This window comes from Neltuma alba, unplaced genomic scaffold, assembly GCF_004799145.2.
Source record: "Neltuma alba isolate B1F8T4 unplaced genomic scaffold, ASM479914v2 tig00005608_pilon, whole genome shotgun sequence".
NCBI classification, from domain to species: Eukaryota; Viridiplantae; Streptophyta; class Magnoliopsida; order Fabales; family Fabaceae; genus Neltuma; species Neltuma alba.
This window is the reverse complement of record NW_021634172.1, coordinates 137,788-157,415: the sequence shown is the minus strand read 5'-3', so window position 1 is coordinate 157,415 and position 19,628 is coordinate 137,788. Positions and strand designations below refer to the sequence as shown.

The 19,628-nt window shown below is 31.1% G+C and overlaps 1 protein-coding gene across 3 annotated transcripts; it reads left to right on the top strand.

Annotated features, from left to right (window-relative positions):
• The first annotated feature begins 2,162 nt into the window (after positions 1 to 2,162).
• On the top strand, positions 2,163 to 7,011 carry LOC114748109 (transcription factor bHLH112-like). Of its 3 annotated transcripts, XR_003740432.1 has the most exons (8): positions 2,166 to 2,772; positions 2,944 to 3,424; positions 3,517 to 3,618; positions 4,052 to 4,117; positions 4,287 to 4,352; positions 4,511 to 4,564; positions 5,750 to 6,312; positions 6,917 to 7,011. XR_003740432.1 is itself a non-coding variant. In XM_028936466.1 (7 exons), the coding sequence occupies exons 1-7, from the start codon at positions 2,348 to 2,350 to the stop codon at positions 5,900 to 5,902; spliced, it is 1,341 nt and encodes a 446-aa protein (XP_028792299.1). In that variant the 5' UTR covers positions 2,163 to 2,347; the 3' UTR covers positions 5,903 to 6,714. The 3 variants fall into 3 exon arrangements, 2 of the variants coding, with proteins under 2 accessions (XP_028792299.1, XP_028792298.1); XM_028936466.1 differs by lacking the exon at positions 6,917 to 7,011 and having other exon boundaries at positions 2,163 to 2,772; positions 4,287 to 4,346; positions 5,750 to 6,714; XM_028936465.1 differs by lacking the exon at positions 6,917 to 7,011 and having other exon boundaries at positions 5,750 to 6,714.
• Positions 7,012 to 19,628: the final 12,617 nt, after the last annotated feature.

Below are 19,628 nucleotides of genomic sequence, written 5' to 3'. Positions count from 1 at the left end.
TTAATTTCTCCTTATTTTAAAGAAGTTACCATTTCAACTAAAAAGACATAGTTGAATTATTAAATTAATATTAGTTATTAGGACGTGAACATTTTAACTGTCTGAAGAAAATTTAAATAAATCAAGAGGATAATAAGGCCTTTGACCAGAGGTTGACATGAAATCTAATCTTGATCTATGCTACAGTTGTGTTAGGTCAAGCATTAGTTAGCGTTTTAGTTTCTCCAACTCACGTGTCTATCACGCGCCTCCATCCTGCGCTTTGGCATCCAGCGTGGCCTTTGGAAAAATTGATACAACTCTGCTTCATTACCTGCTACGCATAGAGTGTATATATAATATTACACATATATACATACAGATACATATAAATTATATATATAAAACACACAATGTAATGATCAACTTGGACCACTTGAATGGACCTTTCATCTTTAGCAAAGGGTAAAATTCTTTTGCATTATAATAATTCTCGACCAACAAACTAATTGATAGTTTGAAGGTTTATATAAATTTCTATCTAACGCGCGCGTCAAAAAAGAAAAATAATTGTAAATTCTCTTTAAGAAATCATGACACACACAAACACACACACACACTAACAACTGAACATTTTATTCGAATAATTCCTGGGTGAGTTATTTCAACTCCATTATTTTAATATTTACAAAGCGTACACTCTCATTATAAAATAATGTCAATTATCCATATACTTCATGAAAAAATTGCACAAGGATTTAGTTGCATTTGTATGTCATTTAATTATTCTTCTTCATTAGACTTCATATATTTTCATCACCACAATTAAATACCTCCAAACAGTATATAAAATTCTGGCAAAAGAAAAGACAATATACAAAAATACTCATATAGCAAGACTTATATTTAATACTCAACAGTGCCTCAAACCAAGCTGTCTCCAACAAGAGGATAACTATGCCTATAAAAAAATAGTTTTTCCTTTTTATTTTCACCCTTTATTTAATTCATAATATTTTAAACCTTGACTATTTAGAAACAAGAGTATCAGTTATTTCTAAAAAGGTATGTTTGGAGACAAATATTAATTATATCTATAAATTTATATTGTGAGTTTTATTTGGGAATAAAAGGAGAGTGATAAAATTAGGACTTATATCTAATGACGGAGGAATTTGATGGTTTTATGTTGATTTGGAAGACAATTTAATAGTAGGGGTATTTCAACCTAATTCTAAGTTTTTTTTTTTGGGGTTCCAATTCTTTTCATTTAAACTGGTCTTCAAATGATCCAATTTAATTATGCTATTGGAGATAAAAACTAAATTCTTTTTGTCATATTTATAATATTTAAAAACTAAATAATCATAATTTCTGTATCTCTTAAAAGCTAAAGAGCAAATGTTAAGGACAATGCGAATTAACGCAGGCTGCATGGACCACAATCTAGGTTTTTTTTTTTTACAAAAAATTAGAAAAATTGCTGGGGAAAAAAAAATCACCCATTGAAATATATGCAATTCCTTTAAATTTGTTTATAGACCTATGTGCAACTCATCTTCAGCCAGGTGTAACCTATCTTCAACTTGTGAAAAACGCAAGCAAGACATTTCCACATGGTAAAAATATGTTGTACAGATACAGTTAAAATAGACTTATTTATTCACTAAAAATGAGTTGTACCTGCTAAATTCAAGTTTTTTTTTAATGTGAAAATGCTTCTCAAACAAAAACTTTTGAAGAATTTTTTCAAAAAATAACAATAAATTTTCTTTTGCTGAAATAAAAAGCAGAGAACTATTTTTTGAGTATAGTTTAATTTTTTCTATTATAATTATTTCCCCTTTTGAATTAAAAATAAGAAAACTTCATCTGTTAATTTTAATACATATCTGGTGATTGATGGCCTTAAGATGAAACCCCACCACTATCACCATCATCCTCATCTAACATCATCATACCCTCCCTATTCCTTTATACATAAGGAACAACACAAATTTCCCACAAGACATGGATAATAATTCTCCCAATCTTATTATATAATTTCTCAAAAGCAAGACAAATCCCGAGGGAAAAAATAATCAAAATAAAATAAAATAGTGAGAGAATTAGAATAGGATTCAAAATTCTTCTCTCTCACTCTCTCTCCCCCTCGTTTGTCCAATCATCTCCCTTGCAATGTCAATCCGATTCTGGTAATCTCCTCTATCGTCCGTACCCTTTTGAACCGTTTCATATATAAAATGTCTCTCACACAAACCCATTTATAAGCCCTCAAACAAAAACACACACAGGTCAGAAGAATTAAACCTCATCAGAAGATTAAACAGAGAGTTCTAATATACAGAGCGAGAAACTATAATCAGAGATGGGTGAGGAATTTCAAGCTGGGATTTGTGGTGGGAATAATTACTGGTGGATCAATAACAACATGATGATGAACTCAACAACGCGAAGTGTTTTCCCTTCGATGCTGAGTTCATCTCCGTGTTCTGTGCTCACAGCTAACCACGATCTTTCTGGAGGAGGCGGAGGTATGATTGGCTACAGCACATGGCAGACGGATACGGTGGACTTGAAGGCCCCAGACACCGCGGAGGCGACGGCGCCGGCCACCTCTCTGGGGTTTCTCGATGCAACCACGACGACGAAGCCACTGCTTCAGAATCATCATCATCATCATCATCATCAGACTGCAGAACCTGATATTGCAGACAATCATCATAATAATGGTTCTATCTTGATGGATTCCTCTTCTTTGGAAATGATCATGGGTTGGAATCATTCTCTCTTGTAAGTTTGTTCTTCATGTCTGGTCTCTGGTCCCAAGCTTCAAAAAGTTTCTCTCTTTCTCTCTTTCTTTCTTTCCCCTCTCTTTCTTTTTCTTAATTATCAGATAAAAGATCTCAGCTTAATCATATCTATATATGTATATTTAGATCCTTTATATTTTTGAATTTTCAGCGGCAATTCTGTATCACAAAGCCAAGATCAGAAGAGAGAGATGTCGATGAAGAATCAAGATTTATGTGGTGGTGGTAATTTCTCAGTTGGGTCAGTTCCAGTTTCTTCAAGTTCGACGTTGATTCAAAGTTTGTATGATATTCCTCAAGCAGCACAGTCACTTTTCACCAACCCTCCTATACCACAATCATCTTCCATGGCCTATTCTTCAAGTACATCAAATAATTATGGCGCAATATCTAATTCCACTGATCAATTCATGCCTTCACCAACTACTACTACTACTACTTCGTCTTCTTCTTCTTCTTCTTCTTGGTCCAGACCCTCTAATAATAACAATCCCTTCTTGAAGTCTAGTGGTGGTGGCTTGCACTTTTCTAACTGTACTCCTTTCTGGAATGCTTCTGCTGAAACAACACCCCATGTTTTTGCTCCTTTAATTACTGAGAAACCCAATTTCACAAGCTCTCTCGTACCCAAGGTATATATATTATCTGTATTTATATGTAACTCTCTATATAATCTTATGATGGTTTTTCTTATTATATTGGTTCCTGACTGGTTTGAGTACAGCCCAAGAGAGAAGAAGTTTCGGAGTCGGCAAAGAAAGGTTCGTGTGAACCTGCAATCAAGAAGCAAAGGATTGAAACCCCATCGCCATTACCAACTTTCAAGGTACATTAGTGTAAAAGTTCACTAACAAATACATAGCTTGACTAGTAAGAGGTTGTATTATAGCTTATTTGAATCCTTAGTATGCAATTGTGTTTAAAACTCATTCGGATAGTTTTCCTGTTATTGTGGCCCTATATTTCCATCTTAACTAGGATTAGTTGGAATCCAATCTAACTTTTGAATGTCAAATATATTTTGATTTAATATAGAAAAAAAAAAGTCAGGAGTCCTACATTGGGATTTACCTTGAGAAAAACAATCTTATAGGGTTTTGGGCTCTCCAACTCTAATAGTTAGCTTTTCGAGTGTGATTCTCTTATGAACTTGTGTTGGTTACAAAAAGTTAAGGGGTTTTAATTTTGATTTGTTCAATCTTCATAATATAATTTTGCTTGGATTTTTAATCTAGTTAGGTGTGTTTATGGATGATTAGGTTCGGAAAGAGAAGCTAGGGGACCGAATCACTGCTCTTCAGCAATTGGTGTCGCCTTTCGGAAAGGTGAATTTTGTTTCTCGAAGTGTCTCTCTTTGATTCACTTTTTACTATTTGTGGTATTGTGAAGAGTTAAATTAACAACCTTTGCTTTACTTAAATGTTGAAACTTTGAAGATTAGATTTAAAGAAAGAAAGAAATAAACTAACCCACTTTTTGTGTGTATTTTCATAGACTGACACTGCATCTGTTCTTCACGAAGCCATCGACTACATCAAGTTCCTGCATGAACAAGTCAGTGTATGTTTCATTATTCTAATGATAATTTTGCTCTCTCCTTTTTTCCTTACTTTCAAACCCTAATTATTGATAAAGCCATACAGTTTAAATAATTATTCATGAACAAGTAATTTACTTATCTAACAAGTTGAGCTTTTTCTTCTAAATGCCAATCCCAGGTTTTGAGCACTCCTTACATGAAAAATGGAGTTCCCATCCAACACTGCCAGCAGGTACTTCCGCCCTCTACTTTCTCATAACTTCTGAAAAGTTAAGATTTTCAGTGATAATTTTTGTCGGAATGGTGAAACTTTCCTGGCATGTTGTTCCTTAAGTTCAAAATAAGTTGAAAAAATTATTGAAGAGGTTAACGTAATGGTCCCCACCCCCCAAAAAGTTACATAGACGTTTTCCGAAGGAATTTAGAGAGTCTGAAATATAACTAGACACATTATTCATTATGATTTGCTCACGCCTTGAGCCTAAATATTGTTTGATGATATGAATGTCATTATATATAGTTTTGACATATTGAAATATTGATATTATCTTCTTTTTTCTTTTTGGCAAATGATACATCGATATACTGATTAAAGTCTCTTTACAAGTCCCTATCAAAAATTGTATTTTTGTACAGATATCAAAAACAAGTTTCTAAAGTCTGAATCTTGTGCATTCTATTATTGAATGCACAGTATATGTATTTAAAGAGATAGAGAGAGAATAAAGAGTGGATTTAACAAAAATTAAACAGAGAAATGGAAAAATCAAACTCCAATCATAATTAATTCTATTATTTTCTCTCACTTTCTCTATTAAATTTCATGTGGTATTTCTTTATTCTAAAGAAGCACAATCCGGGATAAAATGTCATGCACACTTTCCCCTTCTTTTTTCCCCATAATCTCCTGAATAGTGCATACAATGTTATATGCTAAATTTTATATTATAGGCTAAATTACGCAAAACAAATTGCCCTGAACTCTGTTTTTAACCATAAATTGTGTTTGAACTATATAAAATAATTCTCTTAATGTGTGAAACTTTATAGCAAACCCATGGTCTATACATTCAATTTTCTGTGGACGAATCCTAAACATCAATTATATACTCCCTTAAATTATATTTTTGCGAATGCATAATCTACCAAGCTCTGAATTATGTGCATATGTATAAACCTCCCAAGCTTCAATATATATTTGTCTGTGGACAAGTGATGGCCAAAATTACCAGTAGTTAGAGGATTAGTTATGTACATAAATTTAAGGGTTTAGGAGGATTTATTGTAAAGTTTCAAAGCTTAAAAAAGTTTATGCATGACATAAAGTTCAGAAGAGTTACGTATTAATTTCGGCAATATTATTTATTGGTTGGGAAATAATAATAATAATAATTATTATTACTTGTGATTATTGTAGGGTTGTGAAGTGAAGGAGTCATCGGAAGGGCCAAAACAAGACTTGAAAAGCCGAGGGCTGTGTTTGGTTCCTATTTCAAGCACATTCCCAGTGACAAACGAAACACCTGTGGATTTCTGGACGCCGTCATTTGGAGGGACACTCATCAGATAAAACAACTAATTAATTAAACCCCCAAGAAAAAAAGAGGGTAATTTTATGAAGAGAGACTTAGTTATTATTATTATCATTATCATTATTTTCCTGAGCAGGTTGAGTATTTTCACTATTAAATTCCCACAACTGATTATATATAATAATCATGAATTCAGTGAATTCAATAGTCCAAATACTCACACCCCAATTAGTCATATTTTCATAAAATTACCCCTTATATATATATATATATTTATCTCTCTGGTTAATTAATTAGAGTTTGGGAACAAAAACAAAAGAAAAGAAATGAGGAAAAGTAAATGGCCAAAGACTTGGAAGGAGACTGAAGAGAAAAAAGCTGAAGAGAACAAAAGGAAAAGCAGCGAGGAAAGGAAAGAAAAGGAAGTGACCCTTCAATGCTGGGCCAGGTACAAGCGCGTATATGAGAATGATGTAGGGACTACCAAATGATTAATTATATAAATCTTTTATGTATTAGCTCAGCTAGCTAGGTGCTTTATGAATAACACAGGGTATTATATTTGGTGTTAATTAGTATAATTTATTTTAAGGGGCAGGAACAAGTTTAAATTCAGCTGGATTTCACATTATTTGTTAGATTATTATGTATTAGACATTTTGATTTTCTTTTTTTGTGGGTTCAAGTGTTTTGTTAGCTAGAGAGATTTTATGTGTAATCATATAGCTGAATTTAGCAGAAGAGGCTAGTATATGGCTTTTGTTCCTGTTTATTATACAACATTATTATCATATCTAATGTATTTTTGCACCGTTAATTAAGTTTAGAGCTTTTTTGCTCGAAAAAATAATTTTTTTGAAGAGTTTGGAGTCCCACTTTTACTATATCTACAGTTCTACAAGCGAAATTTAATTCAATAAATATGTTGAGATATTTACTTTTAATCGGATACTAAAAACTGCCATTGAAAAAAGGAAGTGGGCAAGTAGGGCTTAATTAATAATTGATTATATTAAGTTTAATTAATTTTTCTTTTGTTTCTATTTGATTAGCTTATTTACTGGAAGGGTTAGTGGGAGTGGCTCTCTTTTGCTTTCTTCTTGACAAATAGAAGGCTTGTGCGCGAGGGCACGCGTGGATCACTTTACATCATTAACTATTCTTTGGTAAAAAAAAATCATGGACTATTCATTTCGAAGCATTTGAATTATTATTATTTTTTTTTTGGGTTATGGTGGCGAGACATTTTCGAGAATTTAAAATAATTTTTCCTCATTATAATTAAATTCACTGGGATATGCCTTAATCATTGTCCCTTCCTTTCATTTACATGTACTTGAGAATAATATTGGTCTTTACGCTAAAGCCTATGAATTCTCCAACAGAATAACATAGGGTCCTTGTCACGAACAATTAAGGCCAACACACACCCACACGCACTATTAATTGTTAATATCAAATTAACATCTAAATGACATACAAATGGCATGAAAATTGTTGAGGATTGAGGATTATTCAGACTAGAATTTTTAAAGTTATGTATCTTTGCTCTTAGAGGTTTCTTTTTCTTTGTGAGACTTATCAATTGACATCAAACACCTCTTTAAATCATGACTTAATCAAGAAGTTGTGAGTTCGATCCTCTACACTCTCTTCGCCTAAATATTTCTAAATTTTAATACGAATATTATTAGGTCCAACAACTTTACTACTTTTTTATTTTTATTTTTAAGAGCTTCCTTGACATCGAAACGCAAATCCTCCAAGAAAACAACAAATTGTGCCCACCTTCTCTTTGTCAAATCCTCCAATTCTCAAGTCGAACCTCCTCTTCCATTATTGAATAACTTTAAAAAAGCATGCCTCACATCTGTCTTAATAATAATATCCCTATTAGTAACCAAAACTTTGCTTTATTCATCCTTTAATTTATATTCATCTTACTTGATCCAATTCTCATGATTTTGTCTTCATATTTGCAACCTTGTAAATCTTTCATTCACGAGATTTTATCCCTAACTTCTTATAAAACTCCTCAAACACTCATGACAAGCTGTGCTCACTGCCTTCTTAGTTTCTTTTTTAGCTAAGTGATATCTTCCTTAATTTTCAGCATTATGACACAAGTGAATCGAAACTTTTTTAAATGTAAAATTGCTTAAATCTTACGACCTTTCATCCTTAATGTAAGAATTGATTGAAAATTTACCTAAATATAATATCTCAATATATTTTATCTTTTATATTTATCCATTTTATCCCAAGTAATCTTTATGGTAATTACATATATTATGGAGTTTCTATCAAGAAGTAATTATAATACACATAATTAACAAAGATATTTCAGGAAAGACAATATTTATTTATTATAAATAACTAACTTAGCTAATTTTCTTAATATCTACAAATTAGTCATCTAACTCTTATATTAAAGACTAAAGGTAATATTTGAGATTAACAAGATAGAATGAATTGACATAAATATATTATATTACCAGTTGATGATTACTAGATTATATATAAAACTGAAAAACTGATTTTGGAACTTAAAAATTACAGAAATAAATGTGAAAGTGTTATTTTATTGAAAGATGAAACACTGTACAATATATGTTTGTCTCATTGGTTAATGATATTTCAATTTTGCACAGTGAATCAGATAAATTAATTGGAAGGAACCATAACAATATATCATTATGAATGCCATCAAGGTTTTTTTCCCTGACCTCGTTAATAATTAAACTGCTCCGTTAGAAAGTTATTGGGATAAAAGTTTGTGGATAAAAAGTTTTGAGAAAATGAGATAACTAAGAAATCTATACAGCCCATTTCATGTCTTATTTTCCCGTATTCTATGCGTTATATTTGTCTGCGTAACCAGAATTTGAATATTATGGCAAAGGTGATTTGAAATTGTAGGGATATAAAAAAGTAAAAATGATAATGTTTCTTCGTGATCAGTAGAGATATGAAACTTCAATAATCAAAAGATTTGCATAGATTCACATATCTTTCTAGGGAATAACTTGTTTCACGAGAAAGGGCTATTTTAATTAATTTCAACTTGTGAAAATGAAAGAAAATCAGTATATCTAAACCCTGCAGATATATATAACGAGATATTCTAAATGAAGACGCATGCGCAAAAAGGCATCATATATTAAAAGAATAAGCATAATATATCCCGATAGTTTATTTTTCTTTTCATCAAGTTTTTATAATTTGACCTGATTTATAATCAAGTCCCTATAATTTCAAGTGACTGATGAAAAGGAAAAAAATTACAAAAACCTGATTAAAAACCAGATAAAACGATAGAAACCGATAGATTAATTTTTCCAAAATCATAGTATGTGAATATTTTTATAATTAAACGGTGCATCACATTCTTGACTTAAAAAGATAAAACTTCTTGAGATGCCATAATTTATTTAAACGGAAGAATTTTGTTCAATAAACAAGACTAGACTTTGGTATAAATTTTGTCCTATATAACAAAGATGGACCAATGGGAAGAGCTTATTGTAATCAATTATTAAGCATCTCTATAGAATAAGCTTAAAGCTGAAGAATCGTTTACATGAGAAGTGACTAATCATGAAAAAGTTTACAACTTTATTAATTTAAAATCTTATTGATAGGCATATGTTGGCCTTCCCTTCTTATATAAACCTATTCACATGACTTTTAATTATTTGAAATTGAAAAGACAATGAGTATTATAACATAGCTTCAAGCATCTTAGGCTCATTACCTACCCCCCATCTCTCATTCCATTGTCCATTTTGATCCGTCATTATCGAGTCGTGTCATTCATTACACTTAGCAAAACGATAGTGTTTTAAGCAACATTATCAAACATGTGCATTATTTCTAAGGTAATCTTCATCAGCTATATTTGTTCATGGCATGATGTAATGACAAGTGAAAAACTTAAACAAGTAGTAGATATCTTTCTAATTTACTCGTTTAGTATTAAATATTGGCGCTAGTAAAAAGGTTTGTTTTAGTACCAAATACTACCTCCAGTCCTTAATATAATAGTTAAATAATTAATTTGAGGAGATTAAGTAAATTAATCAAATTGCTTAGCTTATTTGTGACAAATGTATATCGACTTCTTTAAATTACTTTATTTAATCATGTATATTAGAACTAACCCTTTGTAGAAGCCCTTTACAATTAATAAAGATATTGTGAAAATAAAACATTATATCATTAGAAGATAAAATGGATTGAGATATTATATTTAGGTCTAAATTTAACACCCGACAATCTTTTATATTTAGTACCGGGGATATAGTATAATGCTACCTCCAGTAAAAGTTAGTTGATGGTTGAATTTGGTCTTAAATATATAAGACCTTAATCCACTTTGTTTTCCAAATTTATAATTTTTTTCCCAGAATATCCCCATTGATTGTTAGGGGTTGAGCTAAGGGATAGTTCTAATGCATATAATTAAAGAAAATAATTTTAAAAAGTCAACACATATTTGTTACAAATAAACTACTTAACTGATTTTCTTAATATTTTCAAATTAGTTATCTCGTTCTTATACATTTTATATGAATCAGGGGTAGTATTCCAATATATTTTGTCTCCCAAATTTATAATTTGTTCTCTAAATTATCTCTATTAATTGCATTTATTAAGATGGTTTAATTTCCAGAGGCACTATTTTTTTAATGTAAATGATTAACAAAATATTTCTTGGAAACTAACACACATTTCTTACAAATAACTAACTTAACTAATTTTCTTAATCTTTACAAATTAGTTATTTAACTACCACCCATTTATGAGTGGTGGAACAGTTTGATTGAAAACTCACTAATTGTACTCAATGTTGCGTGTGTGAGACAGTATTTCAAATCTTACTTATCTTCATCAAAGTTACGGTTATATATATATATATATATGTGTATATGTAGAGAGAGAGTCACACACACATTATATGGGAATTTCAAATCTCATGAGTTCTCTTTATAAAAGGTATGGTTTAATAATGTAAAAGAAGATACTTAAAAAGGAATTTGAAAAAGCATAAAAGAAAAAGACCTATGGAAGCATCATTGTGATGTTAATAAAGTATATGAATAATTATGACTGCGTGAGACACCTTTGGTACAAATAAACCTTTTTTTCTTTTCTTTTTCCTTGTTTTGGCTAATCAGTGGCAAATTAAAGTCTCTGTGTTTTCCCCTTTTTTATATCTTGTACTACAAGTTTTTATTCCAGCTTGGTCATGAAAAGGCCTCTTTCTTTCTTTCTTCTTCTTCGTTCTTTTTCTTTAAAGAAAAAAAGAAATAAAGAAAGAAAAATCGGTGTCACTTTGAATCAGATCTTAATTGCCAGCCACACACACACACCAAAAATATAAGTGAAATATATTCAAGTAAGAGCAATTTGGGAACAAACATTGATGTAGCAATTCATGTCTGATTCTTCCTTAGCTGGGATGACAATTAATTAGCAACTTTAGTGTTGTCAAGCTGTTTGACCAAAATTAAATGTTCCCATTCGACAGCGATACAAAGATACTTAAGGGTGCAAGAGGTACCTATACTGATTTATTATTATAATATTAAGCCTATGTTGACTCTTTCTTTTTTTCAAAAAAAAAATCCAGCGTTAAATATAATATTCCTTACGTATTAGATACAACGAAAATTAATTAACTTGGTTATTTATAAAAATATATATTTCTGTAATTTAAAATATTTCATTTAATCGTTTGTATGAAAAGCTACTCTCATTAATAAAATTTTCTTTAACAAGTGTTGTCAATAGGAATAATTAGGAGAAAAATTGTAATTTCGAGAAACAAAATGGATTAATATCCTACACCAACAAATCTATTAGTCAACTCTTATATTTAAGATTGCAGAGAACATTAACTAGCAACCAATAGTATTGGGGGAGATGTCTCTCCTCTTGCATGCTTTCTCGTCCTCTTCCCTTATCTTCTTTTTCTACACGTGAGATTGAGGTATTTCAACATTTTAGATTTTAATTTTTTTCCTAAAATCTCCCAATTTGATTTGAAAAAAAAAAATCCAAAAGATTTAAATTCATTTTTCTCTTAAAAAGGTTAAATTCTCTTAACTAAACTCAATTATCACGGCTTAAAACTATGCTGACTATAACAATACACACACATATAAAGGTAATTGAATAGCTACTATTTTTTTGATACAACTATTCGACCTACTCTATTCCAGACTTTAAGTTACACTACTAGAAAAAAGGTCTTTTACACCTATTAGAACATAGATTTGCAATCAGAAAGACGATTAGTGTAGAAATGAGCGGTGTTAAAAGTTTGCACTTTTTACATGGTTAGAAAATTGGTGTAGAAAACTGTGATTTCAATAGTGGTTATTGTACCAACTAGTGTAAACATTAAAATTTTAAATAAATAAATAGTGGTTAAACAGTGGACATTTTTTTTATTTAATTTTCTTATACTAGCTAGTTCTTCTGATGACTGAATTTTTTTTGCCAAACAAAAAAAAACTGTGAAAACACAAAATAGTCTAATAGTTAACAACTAACTAATATTATGGTTTAGGAAAATAGCTCGGTGTGGAGAAAGCAAATGAAGGAAGATGTGATATTAGTGGTCATCAGGGAGAAAGAAAGTGAAGGGTAGTTTTTTTCTCTCACAAGAATGAACTAGTTCTCTAGTCATACTTGAATGACAAATATTAAGTAGATTTCCTCATCCTTGATCATTCAAGGTACTGTAACTCAGATCTGATCATACTTGAATGATGAATACTTAGCAATGTTCCTCATCCTGTTTAACAAACAAAATATAGTGACGATGCCTCAAGCCTCAGACAGCTTATTGCAACCTTTAATGGACAGATTCAAAGCTGGTATTGAACAAAAAGAGACTTGTATTAAGATTTAGGCAAATAGCTCAGTGCAGAAACAAGATAGAGATGATGTTGCCTACAATGAGAATAGAACGGCAGTACAACTCACTAAAAAAAAACTAAAAATTACAGCGGTTTATTTGTAACGGTTATAACGGTTTTGAAAAACCACTACAAACCACAGAAAATAGCAGTTTCAAATAAAACTGCTACAAATCTGCATCGGTTTGCCTAACTCTCATTTTGTGTCACATAATGTAGTGGTTTTCCGGTCAAATAACCACTACAAATTTGGCCCCAGCTTCGCACCAATTGGCGGGAAATTGGCACCACAATTGTAGCTGTTTCGTAGTTGCGGTTTGGCAATAATAATAGCAGCAAAATGTTTGTAAAGGTTCCTTTGTAGCGGTTGGTCAAAAAGCAAAAGGTGAACCGTTTTATGTTTGTAGCTGTTTACATTAAAACCACAACAAAGTTCAAAAATTTGTCGCTGTTATAGGTGAACCGCTACAAATGTGTTGCGTTATTCAATGCAGACACGACACGTGTCGTAATTTTGTAGCGGTTTGTCCGAAACCGCTACAAATGATGATATTTGTAGCGGTTTTATAGGAACCGCTACAAAATGTCAATGTCTATATAAGTGCTGCCCCCTTCTTCTTTCACTTTTGGCACGTGCACGTAGGAAGGTTCTGCTAAAATTTTTCCAGAATTCCACTATAGCTTCAGATCCAGTTCTAGTTACCTAGGTGCGAATGTATGTTCATTTATTAGTTAATTTGTTTAATAGTTACAGCATGTAAATATTTAATTAGTGTTGTATTAATTTAATATTTATTTTGGTTTGCTGATTTAATGACATTGATATTGTTTGACTTCATGGTTATATACGGTATTGTTTTTAATTTTTGTAGTTTGCATGTTAGTTATAATTATTTAATAATAAAATATATTTATTTAGTAATTAGTTTAATTAGATTCAATTTTCTTTGATTAGACATTAGGAGTGATATTATTTTAAATACAATGTTTTGTATTTTATTTAATTTAAGAAAGTTGAATTTTCTGGTTTTTTTAATTATTAATTATGGTTTGAAAGATAATTATAAATGTTTAGAATTTATTAAATTCATATTTAGACAATTTTGTATTTTGTATTTTTTTTAATTAGTTATATGTGATTTAGATTGTTGAATTAGTTAATTGTGATGATTATATATCTTATTGTCTTTAATGTTTTTTTAGTTTGCATGTTATTTTTAATTGTTTAATGATAAAATTTATTTATTAATTAATTTTATTAGACATTAGGAGTGATATTATTTTAATTACAATTTTAGTATTTTATTTAATTCAAGAAACTTGGACTAGTTGGTTTTTTTTAATTATTAATTATGGTTTGAAATATAATTATAAAATTTTTAGAATTTATTAAACTCATATTATTTTAATTACATTTTTTAGTATTTTATTTAATTTCAAAAACTTGAAGTTGGTTTTTATGTTTTAAATTTTTATTTATGGTTTCCAGGTAATTTTAAAATGTTTAGGATTTATTAAAGTCATATTTAAATAATTTTATATTTTGTATTGTTTAATTAATTATTTGTGGTTTGAATAGCATGGCTTGTCAACAAGGTAAAGACCCCATTAAGCCCACAAGACCCCCCGGCATCCTGACCAACCTAGGCCTTCCAAGGAGCCAGAGGAGGATGAGGGGCCCATGATCAGCGTGAAGATTACATGATCGATGAGCATTTCAATCTCAACTTGGAGGGGAATGAGGGCGGATTCAAGGATGATGTGGAGGGAGAGGTATTGGGCTCAGAGGAGTAGGAGGAGGAGGAGGAGGACCACCACCAGTAGTAGCAGCAGCAACAGCAGAATCAACTGCGTCGACCTAGTAGACAGTTAAGCCGTTGGGAGGTAGAGGTTATGGGTAAGTGAAATAAGTTATTTAATATTAATAATTAAATATTATTCATTATCAATTTTATTGTGCAGACCAAGCTAGCAATAGGTCCACGAGGAGACTGAACATGAAGGACATGCATTACATACAGGATGCACATGTCACAGCTCCTCTGAATGAGCACGGTCAACTGATTGAGTTGGGAGGACATCTGTTCAATTGGTATCTTGCTTATCTAGATGGGCAGTACACGTTGTTTTCCATCTACAAGTCAAACTAGAAGAGCATGTCATAGAAGAACAAGAACAACACTTGGGAGCTATCGAAGGTAATTAATTAGTAATTGAAATTTACAATCAAATATTTTTCTTAAAATAATTATGAGTTACATTATGAATTTGATTTCTTAGTGATTAAACCATAATTTCATTATTTAATTGCAGGAAAAATTCATTGTTAGGAATAAAATGAAGACATATGCAATGAAGAAGTTAGGGAAGGGTTGGAAGAATAGGAGGGTCTGCCTGTACAATGCAAAAAAAAAGGCGATAGGACGAGACATTGGAGGAGATGTAGGCAAACGTGCTAGATTGCATCCCTGCTGTCACATCCTCCCGAATTTAGCATTGATAGAAAGGATAAAAAATTTGATTAAGGGCCAATAATAAAAGAAGATTGGCTAAGAAGATACGGTATGGTGTGAGACCCAAAAAGGGTTTGGATTGATATTTTCAAATTTATCGGTTCAGGAAGGGCAAAATAGAAAAATTTGAGAAAAATTCTGAAAAATTTCCTAAAAATAGAAAATTGGTGAATTAGAGGTTTAGAACCTCAATGGAGGCCCTAGAGGTGAAATAGGTGTGAAAATGAATTGTTACGGAATTTTTGAATACAGAGATTTTTCAGGAAAACAGTGAAAAATGAAAGAAAAATAATATTTTTGATAGCTAGAGGCTTCAATAATTTTATAAAAAGTATGAACTAATTATCTAAATATTTAAGGGAATCTATAAAATTGGTTTTAGGTCTTGGAAGTATAGGAAATTATTTTTAGGAAATTATTTTTCCTGATTTTATCAATAAAGGCCTAATCAGGAAAAATTCTAAAAATTTTAGATCATGTCCTTATATGAAAAGAGGATTTTTATGGAGAGAAATGAATTTTTAGAGGCCTAGAAAAATTATAGAATGTTACTACATAATAGTAACCGATAAAGTTTCGAAATAGTTTGGGATTGTGATTTAGTTTGTGGGCCATCACAAACCATTTGTGAGCCCCACATTGAGTCCAATTCATGCCCAATTTCGTGACTATCCTGGAGCCTTCAAATTAATTAAAGAAAAACCCAATTTTCATGGATAAATCTTAAAATATTCTAGCAAAAATCCACATGGCATGATCTGAAGGTATCTTGCATTGGATGGCAGCCAAATAACCCCCCTTAGGTGGCATTTGGTGGTCCAAATAAGGGGGGAAATGGAAAATTATTTTGTCTATAAATACCCCCTCAAAATACCCAAAAATAGGTAGAAAATTAGAAAAATAAGGGGAGGTGCTGCCATTTTGTTTTCTTGAGCTGGAAACTGATTTTGATAAGTGCTTTTAGACAAGAAATCATCAAGCTTTAATCAAGGATTCACCAAGGTATGTCTAAGCTTTACTATGGTTGAGATTAAAGCTTGTTCGGTTAGGTTTTTGGGAGATGCCGTAATTTTTCGTCAAACATGCTTATGCTTTAGGGAAGGATAAAAACCTTAAATATGATGTAGAAAAAGCATGTTTAAATGGTGTTTGGATTGATTTTTGGAAGAAAACCAAGATAGGGTCTTGAATGCTTCAGTTCAGCTATGACTTGTTCTTGGGGTAGGAGTTTGTTTCACCTTGATTTGATCATTCTAATGAGTTTAAAATGTGTTTTTGTATAGGGATATACTAAAGAGAAGTGTTTAAAATCATTGGAATCAAAATAAAATTTTTTAAAAACCTATATACCCCTATTTGGCCAAGCTAAAATGAAAGGGGAGAAGTGTGATTTTGATAAATTTGAATTGATATTTGGATTCTACACCAAAAATTGTGTAGGAATGAGCCATAATATTGATGAAAGCAAAGAGGGAATAATTATGTAAAAAATCAAGGAAAAAAGGGTTTAATAAAGCTTAATGTCAAGCATTGGTGTTTATGCTTGAATTATTGATAAATTGAAATGTGTTTATGCATAAATTGATAGGTTTTGTGGAGAAGAAACAAGAAGAACATTAAGCCCTTGAAGAGGCCAAATTGTATCAAGGATTAAGAGGTAGCTTTGAATTATAATTTGATTGTTTATCTTGCTTGTTTAATGTGATTATGTTGATTACTTGAATTGAGAAACTTATGTTGTGGTAATTGTTGATTTGATGACATTTGAATGTGCTTTGGCCAAATGCATAGAAACATGTCAATGTGAAAGTGTTGATATTCCTCTTTTGATTTGATGCAAAATATGATTTTATGTACCTTGAGGATATCTTGAAGTTTTACAACATGCACATTATACCTTGCTTGATTTATATGATGATTGTAATTTATTACTACTGAGATTTCAATAAAATCTCCCTCCCCTATATATATAAACAATAATAGGAAGCCTAGGTGGCGTTACTAAGGGCAAGGAGAAAAGAAAGGAATTCACTTGGAGGATGAGGGAGTTTATGGTTATTGAAATAATGTTTTGTAATTATATGTTGTTATGTATTGTTGTAAACTATGTTGAATTATTATGTCAATGATTAAGGATAATTACATGTGAGTAATTGACCAAAGATTATGTGTGAGTACATGTCACATGATTGAGAAAAGCTAGATGAAAGGAAAAGAAAAAGAGAAAAGGCAAGAATGGTATGAAAAAAAGGATAAAAGTTGACAGGAGCAAAGTTTGACTAATGTGATTTTGAGCAGTTGGATGAATTTGGATCTGAAATTTGACATGCTTATAGATCTTATTTTTAGTTTTAAAACAAGTGATAATTTATTAAATTTGGAGTTTTATACAGAAAGATATGCCCTTTCAAAGTTGGGTATAAATCCTGAAAAATTGAAAAATGACAAAATAAATAGTACTACTTTGAACGAAAGCTGGGATTGATGTGTGAGATATGGATATCAATGAGTATTTTTCTTCTAAAGAGCATATCAAGAACTTTCTATAGAACTTGCACTACTAGAAAAAAACTTTTAACATCGCAAAATAACGACGGTTAAGCAGAAAAAACGACGTGGAAAAAAAGGCGATGGCATTTTTGTAAATAAGTTGAATGTCTCGTTATTTTCCATGACAATTTTTAAGAAAACCACTGTGGAAAGTGTGTTCATTTACCCTATGCCTCTCGCTTTCGGGTCATTCTTTCTCGGTTCTTTCTCGGTTCTTCAGTCGTGTGCCGTGGTCCCCCTCTGTTCCACCACCAAGAAACTGCCATTACCGGCCATTCCCCCCACTACCCCACCGTTTAAACTCCTCCATTGAGCTTTGGTGTCTTGTCCGCCGTCCGCCACCGTTCGAACGCCCCTCATTTCGCATTTGAATATTCTCTACTCTGTGAGTATCCTCTTCTTTCATCCTTTTCAATTTTTCTTGGTTTGTTGAATGTTTTGGCCATGAAAATCTGTTGTATTTGAAATGGGTTTGTTAGTTTTACATTGTGGTTGGCTTGTATTGTTCATTTTGCTTTTTTATGCGGTTGAACCGTTGGTTGGTGGGCATTGGATGTGAGAAAACCTTAATTCCTTCTTATATACCGTATTAGAAACATGTTTAAATGGTTGAAGTTGATTAGTTGTGAAGTTTTTTAATTTTTTTATAATTTTTTGATATTTATTTCGAATTTTTAGTAATTTTTTTGTAATAAATATAAGAATTTAGTAATAATAATTTGTTTGTTTTTTGTGTTTTTTTTTCCTTCGTTATGAACTTTGATTGATAGTAAAGTGTTGTTTAAAATTTCACTGTAAATAAATATCATTTGTGTTCCCGTTTTTTGATTCAGAAGTTTTAGCTTTAAAAATCTTTATTAATTGAATTGGTTTGAAATTGAATTTTTTTTTTTGTTTTTTTGTTATATTTTTTCAAATTTATCGTGTTGAAATATGTTATGAACAATATTTTTTTGTTTATTAAAATAATTTTTGTTTAACTATTTCAACATTGAAATATGTTATTTTTACTTTTGTTTCATTTGTTATATTTTTGGATTCATGTTGATTAAAGTTTTGAGCTTTTTTTTTTCTAATTTGGTGTTTAATTTGTACATAGTTGTTAAGGGGAAATTTTGTCAAATTTTTTATTTTTAAAAAAGAGAAATTCCTTTTAATTTGTAATTAAGTGTTAGTCAATTTTAATTTATTGACTAACATTTAATGATTTTATTATTTCAATATTTGAATTAAGGAATTAGAATTGAGCTTGACAACTATATTCATTGACTCTGTAGAACAATGGATTGTAGTTGGATGAAAGCTAAGAGAATTAGCAAGGAATATGAGGATGGAGTTGAAAGGTTTCTTGAGTTTGCTCAGAGAAATGCCCCTAGCAAAAGAGATGGATTGTACTATTGTCCTTGTGTCAAATGTTTAAACAATAGTCGACGGAGTATTTCTGAGATAAAAGAGCATCTTATCTGTGATGGGATAAATTTGAGGTATACAAATTGGATATGGCATGGAGAAATTAGAAAGACTACACTGTTTGCAAATGAGAAGGTTGTGAATGAAGACTTTGGTGATAGAATTTCGGATATATTTCGTGATATAAGGTATGAATCCTCTACACGGTTCTCTCCCACCTTTGAAACTTTGTGTAGTGATGCAGAGACGCCTTTATACCCAGGATGCAAAGATGATTACACAAGGTTGACAACCGTATTGAAACTGATGAATTTGAAGGCAAGAAATGGTTGGACCGATGCTAGTTTTACGGAATTGCTTGAATT

What these genes read in the sequence shown, in the direction of transcription:
- LOC114748109 (XM_028936465.1), top strand. Translation starts at nt 2,348, where the DNA reads ATGGGTGAGGAATTTCAAGCTGGGATTTGTGGTGGGAATAATTACTGG. An exon ending in CGCCATTACCAACTTTCAAG is followed by an intron (nt 3,619 to 4,051) that starts GTACATTAGTGT and finishes ATGGATGATTAG; the next exon opens with GTTCGGAAAGAGAAGCTAGG. An exon ending in TGGTGTCGCCTTTCGGAAAG is followed by an intron (nt 4,118 to 4,286) that starts GTGAATTTTGTT and finishes GTATTTTCATAG; the next exon opens with ACTGACACTGCATCTGTTCT.